The sequence below is a fragment of the Sander lucioperca genome, chromosome 10 (assembly GCF_008315115.2).
Source record: "Sander lucioperca isolate FBNREF2018 chromosome 10, SLUC_FBN_1.2, whole genome shotgun sequence".
NCBI lineage: Eukaryota > Metazoa > Chordata > Actinopteri > Perciformes > Percidae > Sander > Sander lucioperca.
In genome coordinates, this window is record NC_050182.1 from 31651614 (window position 1) to 31667098 (window position 15485).

The 15485-nt window shown below is 38.8% G+C and overlaps 1 protein-coding gene across 2 annotated transcripts in view; it reads left to right on the forward strand.

Moving 5' to 3' along the window:
- Positions 1-15485, forward strand: part of cdkal1 (CDK5 regulatory subunit associated protein 1-like 1) — a 292036-nt gene that overhangs the window by 254538 nt on the left and 22013 nt on the right. For both annotated transcript variants that reach the window (XM_031298668.2, XM_031298667.2), the window contains exon 13: positions 13653-13736. In XM_031298668.2, the coding sequence (XP_031154528.1) occupies positions 13653-13736 (84 nt within the window). The remainder of the gene's footprint in view (positions 1-13652; positions 13737-15485) is intronic.

The following is a 15485-nucleotide window of genomic DNA, read 5'->3' on the forward strand; positions in this document are numbered from 1 at the left end:
TTTAGTAGCAGCACTCATTTTCAAATTCCAATAATTATAAGTAAATAAGACATTTAGCATTTAAAAAGATGAGTTTTCGGATGATACAAATGATGATCCTGACTGAAAGGGCTTGTAAGTTCAATTCAATTTTATTTATAGTATCAAATCATAACAAGAGTTATCTCAAGACACTTTACAGATAGAGTAGGTCTAGACCACACTCTATAATTTACAAAGACCCAACAATTCCAGTAATTCCCCCAAGAGCAAGCATTTAATGCGACAGTGGCAAGGAAAAACTCTCTTTTAGGAAGAAACCTCGGACAGACCCAGGCTCTTGGTAGGCGGTGTCTGACGGTGCCGGTTTGGGGTGTGATGAACAGTGGCAATAATAGTCACAATAAAGATAATGGAACAATGACTAGAAATAGTAGTTGTAGTAGTTCATGGCGTAGCAGGGCACTGCAGGGCGTTACAGGACGTAGCAGGGCACAGCAGAGCATAGCAGGGCGTAGCAGGGTGCGGAGCTTTATTGATAGTTTTTTTGTGTTTTTCCTCATGTCTGCCTCCTCCCTGTCACTCACCTGAGGTTACCGTCTAATTAAGCAAAAGGAAAAAATTAAGTTTATAATGAGAATCAAGAAAATCAAATCTTCCCTCTTATTCTTCTTCCTTTTTATATGCCCTTGGTTCATCTGTTGTTTTCTTGTCCTTGGGTACCTGAGTGAATCAGAGAGAGAAAAAACAGCAGAGTACTTGACAGTCCATCATTGCACCACTTCAGAATGTACCATCAGTGGGACATATGAGGAGGACACAAGCATACTGAGCCATGCACGCACACATACACACAGATACACACTGACACAGAATCTTTAGTCCATGAAGAGAATAAAATTTTGAACGTACAAAAGCAAACACACTACATCACAGAACACTTCAGTCCCCTGTCAGTATTCTGTACACCGAGAGAGGGAAAAGAAGTTGGTATGTGGTACACAATGATAGTTATTAAGGGCTTCCTTGACATTGGTTGACATGGTCTGAACTCGTTTTATTTTTTGTTTAGTTGAAAAGAATGCTACAGTGATGTGAAAGACTTAAGCAAACGCAAACCTGTGTAGAAAACCATTTACTCTATTTTTTAAAGAATATTTGTGCAGTTTACAAGCAAAGAAGATCTTTACTGTGAAATATGGACCCTTTTTAGGCTTTAAAAACATTTTATATGTTAGACATGTACATTTAGTTGCCAGTTTAATAGGTACACATTGCTAAAACTAATGTAGTCTACCCTCAATATAAGTGGGGTTAGAACCATGTCTCTATACCTATAATGCAATTCAACAACACTTCAAACTACAGCCTACACAATGACCATAAATCAACAACTCTCTAAAATAGTTTCAACAACATGAAAAAACATATCTTTCGTGAAGTTTGTGTCAGTGGTTGCTGAATAATGTTAATTTCTTGAGTAATTTGATATTTTTTGTTTATTTCATATTAATGTTTAATATGTTTGTTTATGTATGCACCAACCACCAAGGCAAATTCCTTGCTAGTGTTACTTACTTGGCAATAAATTATTTTCTGATTCTGATATCAGGCCAAAATAAACCTGGGTGTTTGGTTTGTGTGATCTCTGTAGACAACAGTCTGTACTCCACCAAAGATTGTTTGTGAGAAGAAAAAAAACACACCTCTCACTACTGTACAACTGTGAGTTGAGTTTTTTTTTGTAGATGTTTTCTTTAGCTGCTTAATTCACAACAATGATGGGGGCCGAAAAAAATGGATTGGGACATTCCTAAATTTTAAGGGTAACTTAACCTTTGGTTAAGATGTGGTTGTGGTTAATTTGTACTGTATCTGTTGTGTGTCCATCCAATATCCAACCTCCGCACTACTTTTTGCCATGCTACCTAAACATCACACTACTTGTATTCTGACTAACTGTCAGCATTGGCCCGTGCACTGAAGAAGCAGAGTTTAGCACCAACAACTGAACTCGTGGATTGTAGAGGGGTTTTTTTTACATTTGAATGAGGCCACCTGTATGTTTACACCCACGTCATTATTTACATTTGTTTGAAAATCTACCACTTCTAGTAGCAGTTGTAGTCTGTTACATCGACAGACTGCTGCTTTTTTACTTTCTTCTCCTCTCGGCAGCACACACAATTCTCTGGGTCTTATCAGTTTTCCAACCAAATTTCCAATCACTTTTATCACCTTTTTTATTTGGATTTGCACAATTACTAAAAGTCAGAAAAGCAAGCATGGAGGCAGAGATAGTACATGCAATCAAAGGTCATGAGCCGGCTTTTAACCCAGTTAGGCATTAGGAGTACATGATTCTTGCCTTATCCCATAGAGCCACCAGGATGGCCTTGCAGCTCATGTTTTTCTTTCCCTTATCAAAACACATACATACATTTCTCTCATTCTAATAGGACGACTGGAGGGCTAGCCTTGAATAGCAATCAGACGCGTTCGCTAGATAGGCCTTCCTATGCATGTATGATTTGTTGTGTCTTCAGGTGTGGCCTACAGTTCTAATCATAATCATGCTGCTATTGCCAAGGCATTACTTTCAGCTGCAATTATGGATTCATGTGGATGTATAGAAGTGTGCATTACACATGCACTTTCTTCCGCTCTCTTCTGCTCTCTGTCTCTTACACAAATGCACATGAATTACACACACCATGGCCTCCAGGCCCACAGGGACATAACGGACAATCAGCCTGACAATCACAGCTGAGCTCTGATTGATGCTGCAGTTGCCAACACACACAATTTCAGAAACATAGACGCTGTAATGCCAGGGGTTTGATCCCCACACCAACCTCTCTCACACACACACACACACACACACACACACACACTTGGTCAAACAAGCACCTCAGTGGATGAATAAATGGAGTATGGAATGTTTTTTTACGATTTCCAATCACTGTGGCAATGTACAATGTGATAACAATTTTAACCATTCCAGCATGGGGAAGAAACACATGATCAATGCTTAACAGTATAGAGCCTGGTATCAGAGGAAAAGCTGGTGTAGGCCATTAGTTACATAGACTGTCAGGAGGTGAGATCTGCAATATCTACTGTAATAAAAGGTGACATACATGCATACATTTTTTTATTGTTTGTTTCTGTTTTGGTCAGGCATCTGTCTGTAGAATGAAATTGCATTCAGGTTCTATGTATCAACTAAACAATATTAAGATGTTGTCCAGTTTATATTTGTACTTATTGATGTAAGAGAACTCAAAACATTTACTTACAACATTTAGAAGTGACTGTGACAAATTCCAGTTCAGCAAAGGTCCACCTACAGATCTCATACTGTTGAACTCCTTCATTTGATTCTGTCCAAATTCTTTCTTCATGACACTTTCAAATGTTGCTTTCAGGCATAGATAACCTTTAGATAGATAGATAACCTTTATTATTAGACTCACAGTCCATTTAGAAAAAAAAAAAAAAAGCATATGATTCATTATATGTGAGATTGTGTTTCCGTGTGTGTGTGTGTGTGTCTCATTTATTTTAGTAACTGATGTTTCTAAGGCTTTCATTCTGTGTTTTCTGCCATGTCTCTATTTTGATGTGATTCATTCCAGCGTCTGAGACACTAAAGAGCCTAAAGGCTACTGGCACATGCCTGTGTGTGTGTGTGTGTGTGTGTGTGTGTGTGTGTGTGTGTGTGTGTGTGTGAGACGTCTATCTATGTCCTTTGACGAACTAGATCTGTCACACTGGTGGCAGAATACACTGTCTTTTCTGTTGGATGGCTGAAATTGATGAAGCAATCAAGTGCGTATGTGTCTGGTTTTGTGCAACCCTGCTGACATACAATACGTCTTGAATAGAAAGATTTAGTATGTGTGTAAGGAGGAGTAGAGCACATTATTATAATGATCTTCAGGTCCATGTAGCAAAACTTTGAATAAATAAATCGGCTTTAGGCAGAGATGTATAGTAACAACAAGTAGTTGTACTTCGTACAGATACAGCCTTTTAGTACTTAAGTACAGTGTACTAAAAGGCTGTATCTGTACTCTACTAGAGTATTATTTTTTTCTCCTACTTCCACTTTTACTTCAGTACATATTTTCGATGAGTTTAATACTTTTACTCCGATACATTTTTTATGTGCTGCATCGTTACTCGTTACAATTATAAAAATGTTACGAATCATTCCAAACCCACATTATCACTGCCAGAGCGGTAGATGGCTCTGTCACCAGGTTTGATGAAACTTCCTGTCCCGCACTATCTGCCCTGTGCTGAACAAGCCCCCAGAAAGAGCGCCAAGTCTAAAAGCCACCGTGGGCTTAGCGGATAACGGTGGTTCTGCACCCCATGGCCCAGAAAGACTTTTCACATAGACTTTGCATGGCGAAAGAAACGTCTATGTTTCAGCGGATAATTTGTTTCTGGGTATATCAACTTACCAGCCCGAACACTGAAAGGGTCCTTGTTTAAAACGTCACGTTTTTAACATTTTTAACATTCACTAGAAGCAAATCCAGAATTATTAAATTTGGCATGATGAACGTGCACAGTGGACGCGAGCAGAGCCGCGGGACTGCGCCCGCCCACTCACATGACTGTTCTCCTGAGCTCATGTAGCTAGCTGTAATAATGGATATAGCTAATGGTTGTAATTCACCATGTGTTCTATTAATACGTCCATGGTATTATCTTATGAAGTTATGATACATCCAAGGGATGTATGTAGCTATGCTGTAAAGCCTGTTAGCTACGTGGATGTAACGTCATTAGGGTTTCCCAAACTGGTGGACTATCGGCTAGCTAGCTAGTTGCTAACATCAGGGGTAGTTAGCATGGCTGTATTAAGATCTATACATAGCTAGATAATGCCTACATAACTAGAACATGCCTACATAACGTTACTACAGACATAGCTAGTGATTACATCGCCTTGGTTCTCTCTTATGATACATCCGATGGCTGTATGCTGTAAAGCTTGTAACGTGGATAAGAGCTGAAGCCATGGATGAGCTCTGTTCACGAAACTGCAGGCTAACTACTAGTGCTAGTTAGTAGCTAGCTAGCTAGCTAGCTAGTAGCACAACATAATTATTAAATCTCCTTTGTTGTCTAGCTAAATACATCTATCGTTTATTTAGCTAAGCATGTAAACGATCGGGAACAACGAAAACACTTTTAACGTTAGTGAATATTTTAGACAATGAAAACGGCGAGTTTATGAGTTCGCCACTTGTAAGAGACACGAGAGAGAAGCTCATGAACGCGCATGTTGCTACGGCGAGTTTATGAGTTCGCCACTTGTAAGAGACACGAGAGAGAAGCTCATGAACGCGCATGTTGCTACCGGTTGCTACGACAACACAAACAAATTGTTGCTAGTGCGCATGTCCATCGTGAGCCAACCAGCGTTATGGGCCAACAATGCGGAAGAGCCGAGCTCCATTTTTGCTTGAAATAACCATTTTGTTATATGAGCGATCATGTTGTCGGTACACGATCCGTTCTGCCTGCACGATCCGTTCTGCACATGCGCAAGATAATACTGTTTTACCGAGGATACGACCTGCACGATCTGTTCCACGCTAGCCTATGGCTAGCCTCCACCGGGAAGCTAACGTTAGTTTAACTAACAGCTAATTCGGCTAACCGCTAGCTGACAGCTAGATTCAGTCTAATAAAATAACGTTAACTCAAACGTAATGGGAAAAGCAGGCTACAGCTAAATTAAGACTTCACAGTAATAACAATAAAGACAAGTATTGAGTGATTGTATTTTAAATGAGCACAAGTAAAGTAGAACTGACGTAACAGCTGTTATATATGTTAGGTGTTTGTTATATATGTCAACGTTTATTTTCAAGTTTTATTTTGAGGGTCTTTTAAAGTTATTACATGCTGTCTCAGCTAGCAGTTAGCAGAATTAGCTGTTCGCTAAACTAACGTTAGCTTGCCTGTGGAGGCTAACGGCAGACCGCTACAATCAGCTAGCGGTTAGCCGAATTAGCCGTTAGCTAAACTAACGTTAGCTTGCCTGTGGAGGCTTACGGCAGACCATTACAATCAGCTAGCGGTTAGCCGAATTAGCTGTTAGCTAAACTAACGTTAGCTTGGCTGTCGACCGGAAGCGTGGAACAGATCGTGCAGTGTCGTAAATCCTCATACAACCGCGCATGCGCGAACATTTTGCGCATGTGCAGAACGGATCGTGCAGGCAGAACGGATCGTGTACCGACACATGTACGCGTTTGACTTGCCGTCTGTCTACAGCATAGCTCTTCCACCGTCCGTCATGACGTTCATAATTCGCGCGGGTAGAGCGTGACATCACGTGCAAAGGGTCTATAGGTCTTTTGAGTACTTTCGTGCTTGTTTGCTCGCACATCGTTATTTAAGTTTAACCAATCGTGTTTTTGTGTGTGTGTGTGTGTGTGTGTGTGTGTGTGTGTGTGTGTGTGTGTGTGTGTGTGTGTGTGTGTGTGTGTGTGTGTGTGTGTGTGTGTGTGCGTGCGTGCGTGCGTGCGTGCGTGCGTGCGTGCGTGCGTGCGTGCGTGCGTGAAGCATAGTCTGGTGAGCTTTGGGAAGGCTAGAGAATTCCTGGAGGGGGGTTGTAGATTTGATGCAGGTGCACAGAATTCTGTCCTGGCAAAAACCTCTCATATTTCACTAGCTCTGTTCAGAAAAAGAGGGCGGGGTGGATATGAGAGCGAAGAAAGCATTAGAGGTCTGTTGTATAGCCTTAAGACACACACACTCACACTCACACGCATGCACACACACACACTCACTCACTCACTCACTCACTCACTCACACACACACACACACACACACACACACACACACACACACACTGAGTGAGGCTTCAGCCCAGTGTGTATTGAAGGAGGTATATCAGGGTAACTACCCTAAAAAGATGCTTGGTATAGTGGTGTGTCGAGGTCTTTTAACTGTAGGTGTGGAGCTTCGTCTCTGTTGTCATGTTGCTGTGTGTGTGTGTGTTGGATTTGGCTAGTTTTGTTGGGTCTGTGTGTACGAGTGTCCTTTCATCATGCTTGTAAAGTTAGAATTTTGGGTGACTTACCTAATATCCTAATGTCTTTCCTTCCTCTTGTCTTTGTTCTCTCACACACACACACACACACACACACACACACACCAGGAATGAGGCTGAATTAAAGCCAAGGCAATATTGTATCTCATTTATCTTCTTCTGTCACTCCATCATGCATCTCCTGTCTTTTTGCTATTCATCTAATCTAAATCTCCCACACACAAATTTTATTTTCATGGAGTCTCAGTTTTGTCTAAAAGAGTCAGAATTATGCTATATTCCACTGCTCCATTCTATGTTCCCAACTGCAAAGCTCCAAACTGTCAGGGGTTTAATATTTCACACTGATGGGTCATTGGTTTATTTCTTTTCACTAAGTGCTTCTGAGTTCCATGAAGTAGAAAACTAGTAAGACAATTGTTTTCCTTGAGCTTTGACTGCATGGCAGTTGCTCTGTAAAACCCGGGCTCTTATTTACTCAAAAATGGTGGAGGAATAATAAGATATAACATATTGTGCTTTCAGTTCTGGGCAATATTTGTTTAATTCAAAATACTACAAAACTTGTGAAAGTTCATAACAAAGATTGATCTCTCTTTTCCTGTTGTATAAGATAATCATCTTGGCCGCTGATAAACCCTTCAGGTCCCAAGTGGTAGTTGAAGTATGACAATACAACACCTGGGCTATTTCAAGTCTGTGTTCACCAAACATTATAAGCCTGAAAAAATACACTGGTGGTGATGATGTAAACTGTGCTACTTGTTATGTTATTGAAGTAAGAATACATTTTTCTGTTTAGTGACTTGCACAGAGTGAAAGGGGCTGGCGAGCACTGTAGTCTTGTGTTGTATGTACTGCACTGTGTTATAGAGAAGTTGAAGATATATATATTTTTTTTTTTTTTTTTTTATATATATAACTGTACTCTTACAAACACAGGAACCTGCTTTAGTTTTAATTTGTAGGGCTAACTTCGATTAAAGAAATTCTTAGTCGACTGACACTCTATATTTTGTAGAATTCTTTAGAATCATGCAAAAGAACCCACTTTAGATCTTGTGTTTACTAGAGATGTGCTCGTAAGGTTCTTTAAAATAATTAATTTAGCATGGAAAAAAGCATAAAAAAGCATAAAAAATTACTAATCAACTAAATAAATCTTAGTCGACTTAGACCAAAACAACAGATTAGTCGACTAAACGACTAAGAAGGGGCAGACCTATTGGTTTAAGGTTTGTGTTAATGGAGTGTTTTTCTCAAATTCTAATGTGTATTCAGATTTGCAGACACACAGTACTTATATACGTTGCTTGCATTTGGTTTCAGGTAGGTGGATGGATTCTAGCTGGATTAACATCAGATGTTAATGTTATCTCTCTCTGTCTTTATCAAACACCCACTGTACTATTTGAAGTGTTCGGATAAAGATGCCATGTGCCTTTCAAAGAGTACTTCCTGACTCTGTAGTCAACTTGTGTTACTGGCAGGAGTGTTTGTGTCTAGGTCTGGTCAAAGCTGAAGCACTTGCAAACTTCCTTTGTTTCACTGTTTACATTCTGTTACCACTGACATTTCTAACCCATGTGTGTAGTTCATTTTTCAAAGCTTAAAGGCATTTATTGCGGTATTTACTTCTTTATGTAGTCTTTAATTTACCCTTGTTCAATCAGCATTTCAAATGCTTTATATGAACCAAACCACATGATAGTTCTTTATCATAGTCATTTGTATTTTATCAAACTTTAAAGTGGTCACCAATAATTCAAACATCATTACTAATTTACTAATACGGAGCCAGTCCTATCAGATTGTAAACCCAGCGGCAGTGGTTAACATGGCTTTCTTTTCTTTAGTGCAGCCAGATACATAGTGAGTCAGTCTACTGGCTGCCAAAGTACCTATTTCCTTTGACATACTAGAACGTAAATCTGATATCATTAATAATTATTAATTTAAGGCTGAAAGTACTGGACACAAATTATATTGGAACGGAATGTAAAAGGCAGTTGAGTGCAGGGCATGAACAGACAGATAAGGAGTCAGATTTTCAACTAGGAAAAAGTACCTTTAACCACTACTGATGGCTGAGTTTAAAAAAGAGGAGACTGGGTGTGTATTTGTTTGTGAACATAAAAAGATTGGCCTAGACTGCTTAGTAGAGGCTTTGAAGAGGACAAATACTTGAAGTCTACTCTTAAACAATTCTGGTATTTAAAGAGTTGATGGAGTAGGACTTTTTTTTAAATGTTCTCATTTTCTATTTGCATCAATATCTTCTTTTTCAGTTAATTTCTTTCTTTTAACCTTCCTCACTTCCAACTATCCATCGTGTCATCCTATATATCTACTTCACTCTGTCTTCTTTCTCATGTTGCTAGTGTATAACTCTGATGAAGTATTTATGAAGTATTGATATAAATATATTGGGGGGGTGGGGTGAAACAAACAGCACCATTCAGTAGAAAGCAATCTGCACAAATAAAAGTACTTTGATGTAGATTTTAAAAAAAATAGTCACAACACAGATAGTCTATATCCACGGCGTTCCACTTCCGGGATTGCTCCGTTGCTGCCGGAAATTCCGTCGGATTTCACTCTTTTCGTCCGGATGTCCGGTACTTTCCGCTTTCTTTGTGTTGGAATTTTAAACTCTGGTAAATGTATAAGGACTAGGGTTAACTGCTCCTCAGATGTCTGCAGGGTAAATCCAGACAGCTAGCTAGACTATCTGTCCAATCTGTGTTTTCTGTTGCACAACTAAAACAACCTTTGAATGTACACGTTCCACTAAAACAAGTTCCTTCCCGAGGCTATTTTGTAGAGGCGCCGTTCCTCCGTCCGGCGCTTAGCGCCGCCCAAGACGATTGTGATTGGTTTGAAGAAATGCCAATAAACCAGACTAGTTTGTCTCCCATCCCAGAATGCTGTGTGGACTCACCAGACCCTCCTCTGCAGTGCTGTGCAGGAAGGTCTGGCAATGCGAGACTACAACACAGAGGACTCTATTACAGCATCCAAAGCAGGTTGCAATGTTAAAATTACATTTTAAAGTTCATTTTGGTCGGGACAGTTATTTTGTTACGTGAGGACTGAATCTTAACTACAATGTTTGACTCGGACTGATTAGGTAACACTTTATAAATCAGTTAATATACTTAAATTGTTCCTACTGATTGTTGTTTTAAGTTATGTAGGTATAACATGTGTGGTCATCTGTATAGCAAGATCTGAGAATACCTACAGTCTGTGGACAAGTTATATTTTTGATGCACTGACTCATTTGTCTGACTCAATGTAAAAATATATTATGTAATATAGTATCACTTTATGGAATATCCTATCCTAAAAGGGATTTAAAAGGGAGTGAGAATGCAATCCACCACATTTTCAGAATAGGTTAAGATAATGTAGTGTGTCCTAATTGTAAGCACATGCTTTGTGTTTGGCACTGTGTGTTTAAATGTGGCTGCCCTCATACAGTATAAAGACCATTTTAATGAATTAAATGTGACTTTTATGTGAATGGTATACTACCTTAACTGTCTTTCTTTGTTAGTATTGTTACATTGGCACCACAGCAGGTGTATAATCAGCCTATTTCTAGTCTTCATTTGTTGTTTGTTTCCTTTGATGCTGACTATTAGCTCCTTATGATTAATCCCATGCAATAGTATGGCTGCTTTTCAGTCTGGTTAGAAAGATAATCTATTTCCATGGAAGAATTTTTATTTTTTTTGGATGATGTTCGAGTGAATTGCTCCTTTATTTGTGACGCAGATGAAAATGTTGAATACAATTCAAATCCACATTTCTCTCAGCCCATGTTATGATGTGGATTAATTATCAATTAAAGTCATAATCCCACAAATCTGTAGTGGATCTGCTGTGTATCACAGGATATTACTCTCTGGATGGCAAAGTAAATAAAAATCTCATTGTGCAAAGACGCCTTGTTTGGTATTCTGTGACATTTTTCAATAGCTGAAGTAAATACAAATCGAAATGCAGACTTATACGCAGATACGCAAGCAAAGACCAACACACACATTGCATACAAATACTGTACATACACACAGCTCATTGTGTGGTGCACAGAGATGTTTGCAGCTCATGAACTTTTCATTTACTGAATTCAATACATTCTCATTGGTCTATGCTGGGTGTGTTCATGCATGATCTTCCTCTTATTTCACAGTTCAATCAACACATTCGGATGTTGATTAGGATATACCTTAATCCCAGATCATTGCTCTTCGCTGGTTGTTTAGGGGTGGATTAGGCATTGTTAAAACAGGCAGATCCATACAAATTCACATCATACACATCTAGCTTTCAGTTCATCCAGATCTCCTTCTGGCGCACAATGTCAGACTGAAAACTAAACGTGATAAAGTGATGCATCCGCCACTGGGGAGAACAACTTAAAAAATAAAATAATTATGTTCAGTGGTTGATGGCTAATAGTCGAGTTCACCAAGTGTTTATAAAAGACAACCATTCTTTTTTTCCTTAAATATATGTACAATAAGGTAAAACTAGTTTTTATTCATGTGTTTAAGGTTTTAAGCTCACAGCAGAGACAAAAGGCCCAAATCAAATGTTCGCCATCCAATAATAATGCTCAAAGGATTTTTTTTTTTTTTTTTTTTGAAAATTGCTCTGTTTGCAGGAAACAGTGATTTATTTGGTCTCTTTTTAAGTCTGTCAGCATGCCTGTGCAGGTGCTGTCTGTGCTGGAACACACATACGCACACACAGTAAAATCAGTAAAGGAGAGAAGGATGAGAGGGAGTTATAATGGAAGGAAGAGAAGTATGAACAACAAAGAAAGCGCCCCGAGATAGGAGAAAGGAATGGAAGCAAAAGGATGGGGACGGGAAAGGAGGGAAGAAAAGAGCACAGAAGATGGGTGTCTGCAAAAATGGAAACACCCTGAGCAATGTGTCAGAGCCATGACTTCTAAGGCTCTGACATATTGCTAAGGAAATGATCAGTCAGCACAGTTTTTCAGTGCAGGGCTCATCACTGACAGAGTTAAAATGCAAATACTGCCCATTCAGCCTACAGGACACTCTGTACCCAACATTTGATACTATATGTTGCTAATGTTTAAAACCCAGGTGGTTTATGCTCTGAATTGCTGGCTGGGATCAGAATTTTATGTGGTGGTTTCTTACATGAGAAGATCATTAGCATGTTTGTATAAGCCAGGATACCATGGCAAAATAGATGTGATGTGTATCACCTAGGGCAATGTTTTAAGATGATTTTATTGTGCTAAATCATGACACTTCAGGAGATGCATTGGACCATTCTATCAACAAAGTATTGATTTTGTCCATCCACAGCAAACTAAAATGAAATCAGTGTAGATCCAACCATGAAGCACAGTGAAATATTTATCAGAATTGAATTGTCAAATTAATTGTCCATGGGGGACATATGAGAAAAGATATTTCCTTTTCTTTTGAAGTCAATCCTGAGGTGTTTTTTCATGACTGCAGTACTTTAATCAACCTTGTCTTTCTCCTTCTTTGAGTCAACAGCATACTTTTTACCAATAAAGACATTGTGTCCCATACACAATGCCTTCATTGGGATGCCTTGTTGTAGTATTTTATTTTCTGACCTCCTGAAAAGTCTGTTTTGGCTAAGCATTTGAATTGTATCCTGTATAGCTTTGTGGGGGTTTTTTTATTTCGTTTTTTTTTTTATTCAGTTTCCTTTTTTGTAAGGACGCGAGTTTAATAGTACTCACTATCCTCTCAGCCAAAGTGCTAAAACTGAAATGACTCGAGAACCTTGAGATTGTAATTAAAGAGAAAACATGAAAAAGCATGAAAGCTCAAAACTTTGATTGAATTGGGATCTTGATGAATAGAAGCATATTGTATGACCGAGGCATGTTGCTTGTGTTGAATTACAACCAAAGAAGATACCCAGCCCTTATACGCGGCATGTGTAACAAAATCCGTAAACTCATGTACAGAAGAAACCCATGAATATCTACTGTACATAAACTAAGACAACCATAATTTGTATTTATTTATTTATAAGTGTTTTTATCTGTCAAATTACGTTGGTACACACAGTAGATATGTGTAGATGTATGTCAGCAGATGTAATTAGTGTATCTGTTTGTATATGCATTGAAGCAAGGTGATTCTGTCAGCTCAGTTGAAGCAAATAACCCTAATTTCTAACACTATTCTAGCCACTAGAGTCACAGAAGAATAATATTTACACACCCCTACCCTTTCGGACTTAAAAGCACATCACTGGCAAGAAAAATGTCACTTTTAAATCTAAACTAAATCATCCAGAAAGAGATACAGAGATAGAAAAGAAAGTAGAGGAGACAGAGATGAAGGGTCTTGTTGTCTCATGTAGTGTTAGCATATGGCTGTGGACATGCACACACACACACACACACACACACACACACACACACACACACGGCCATGTCTATAGATGAAAACTCATTTGCTGCATGAAAGGCTGATGTTTCATTAGTCAATAAACTTGTATATGTTTGATATTTGTTGTCTAAGAAATTGTTTCTCTCCATCTCTCTCCCTGTCTTTGTAGGTAGGAGAGAGGCAACATGTGTTGGTGACAGAGGAGTCATTTGATGCCCAATACTATGTGTCTCACAACAAGTTCTATGAACAGGTAAGATATTTGTTTAAATACTTTAATAAATGACTCACACACTGACTGGCACATGTGGCTCTCACCAGCACATTTTTACTTTATGGGTTACAGTATATAGCACATTCACAACCACAATTTCTGACCAAAGCAAATTAAGATACACTAAATATGTATTCAATATATTTAAACTACCCTAAAAAGAAACTTAGCGTAGTACTGGTACTGTTTCAGTTTTATTTCCTTTTTATCCAACATGGTGATCAAACTTATTATCAAGCTAAGTTGCATATCAGCATCTGCTGTAGGACGATTCAGCACGCTGCATGTTTGTTGACACGTTTGTGTTGGATGAATCCTGAAATAGTTTAGTTGGCCTGCAGACTCTATCCACCATCAAAAACATACAGTAAAAAAGCATTACATTAATCTGTGTTTGATGAAAATATTTCCGTATGTGAAGCTAATCCAAACCTCCCTAATTTTCACACTTAGTAAATCAGGTCACAAGCTTTGCTTTGCATGTCACAGAGCACTCACAGCAGGTGTCAAAAGCTTATGCTTGTATTGACTAAAGTAGGTTAGCTATAACATCACACATACTCACACATACACACACACACACACACACCCTGCGGTGGTCATGAGAGCATTTGGCGGCTGATAGCGGCAGTACTTTTTGCTCTTTTTTTTTACTGTACTAGCATTAAGGTCAGCCCTAAAGACATGAACATTCCATCCTACACACACCCAGCTGTTACCTTACACACACACATCCGCATGGCTTCAAAGACCCTCGCTCAACCTGTGAAAAATTCACTTTAAAACATCTTCAAATAAATCAATTTCCTCCTGCTTTACCATCATCAGAAACATGTTTGAAGTTGCTTTTTATTAGCAGGGAGGGAAGGGGATGATAATATTTTTTCCTCCCTTCCACTTTGCGCTCCTCCTCCTCTGCACCTCCTTCTGCAGGCTATAAACTTAAGTTACAAGTGTCACCCGGTTCATGTGTGTGTGGTAGAGTGCACGCTCCTTCATGCATGTGTGCATATGCAGGCATGTATGTCATGTGTGTCATTTGACTGTACTCAAGAGGAAAACGCATTGACATGTAAGATGTTTTCCCTCTCCCAATTTTTTTTTTTTACTTTGAATATTTGGCATGTGCTCCTAAATCACATTATGACTTGAAAAAGAAAGAACATGAAAACACTATGTAGCAATTTCTGAATCTGTCCCCCCGATGGATACACCTCCATATCATGTATGCTTTATGTCTACATCCACAGGACACACAGACCCATACAGTACACACATTGCAGAGGTTTTGTCCTCACTTGTATGTATATATATATATATATATATATATATATATATATATATAATTATTATTATTATTATTATTATTATTATTATTATTATTCTAACAACTCAACATTTATTTTTGGTGCTATAATTTAATCAAAATTAAAACTTAATGGTTAAATGTCACCAATATTACTCTGGATAACGGCATCACAAATATTTAACAAAAAGGAAGAATGTAGAGAAAGAGAAAAGCAAAACAGAGCGGTTCCGTTGGGAGGATTGCGTGGTTGAGGGACAAAAATGGGGAAGTTAAGGATCAGTAAAGAAGTGAAAAGAGTAGTGGGAGCAGAGAAAAGGGACCGAAGGATATGGAGAGGGGGTGAGTGCGTGGGTGGAGGGAAGTGGGGAATAAGGTAGAGAGAGGTGTGAGTGTGAACAAATGGCCTAGTTTCACTTTTA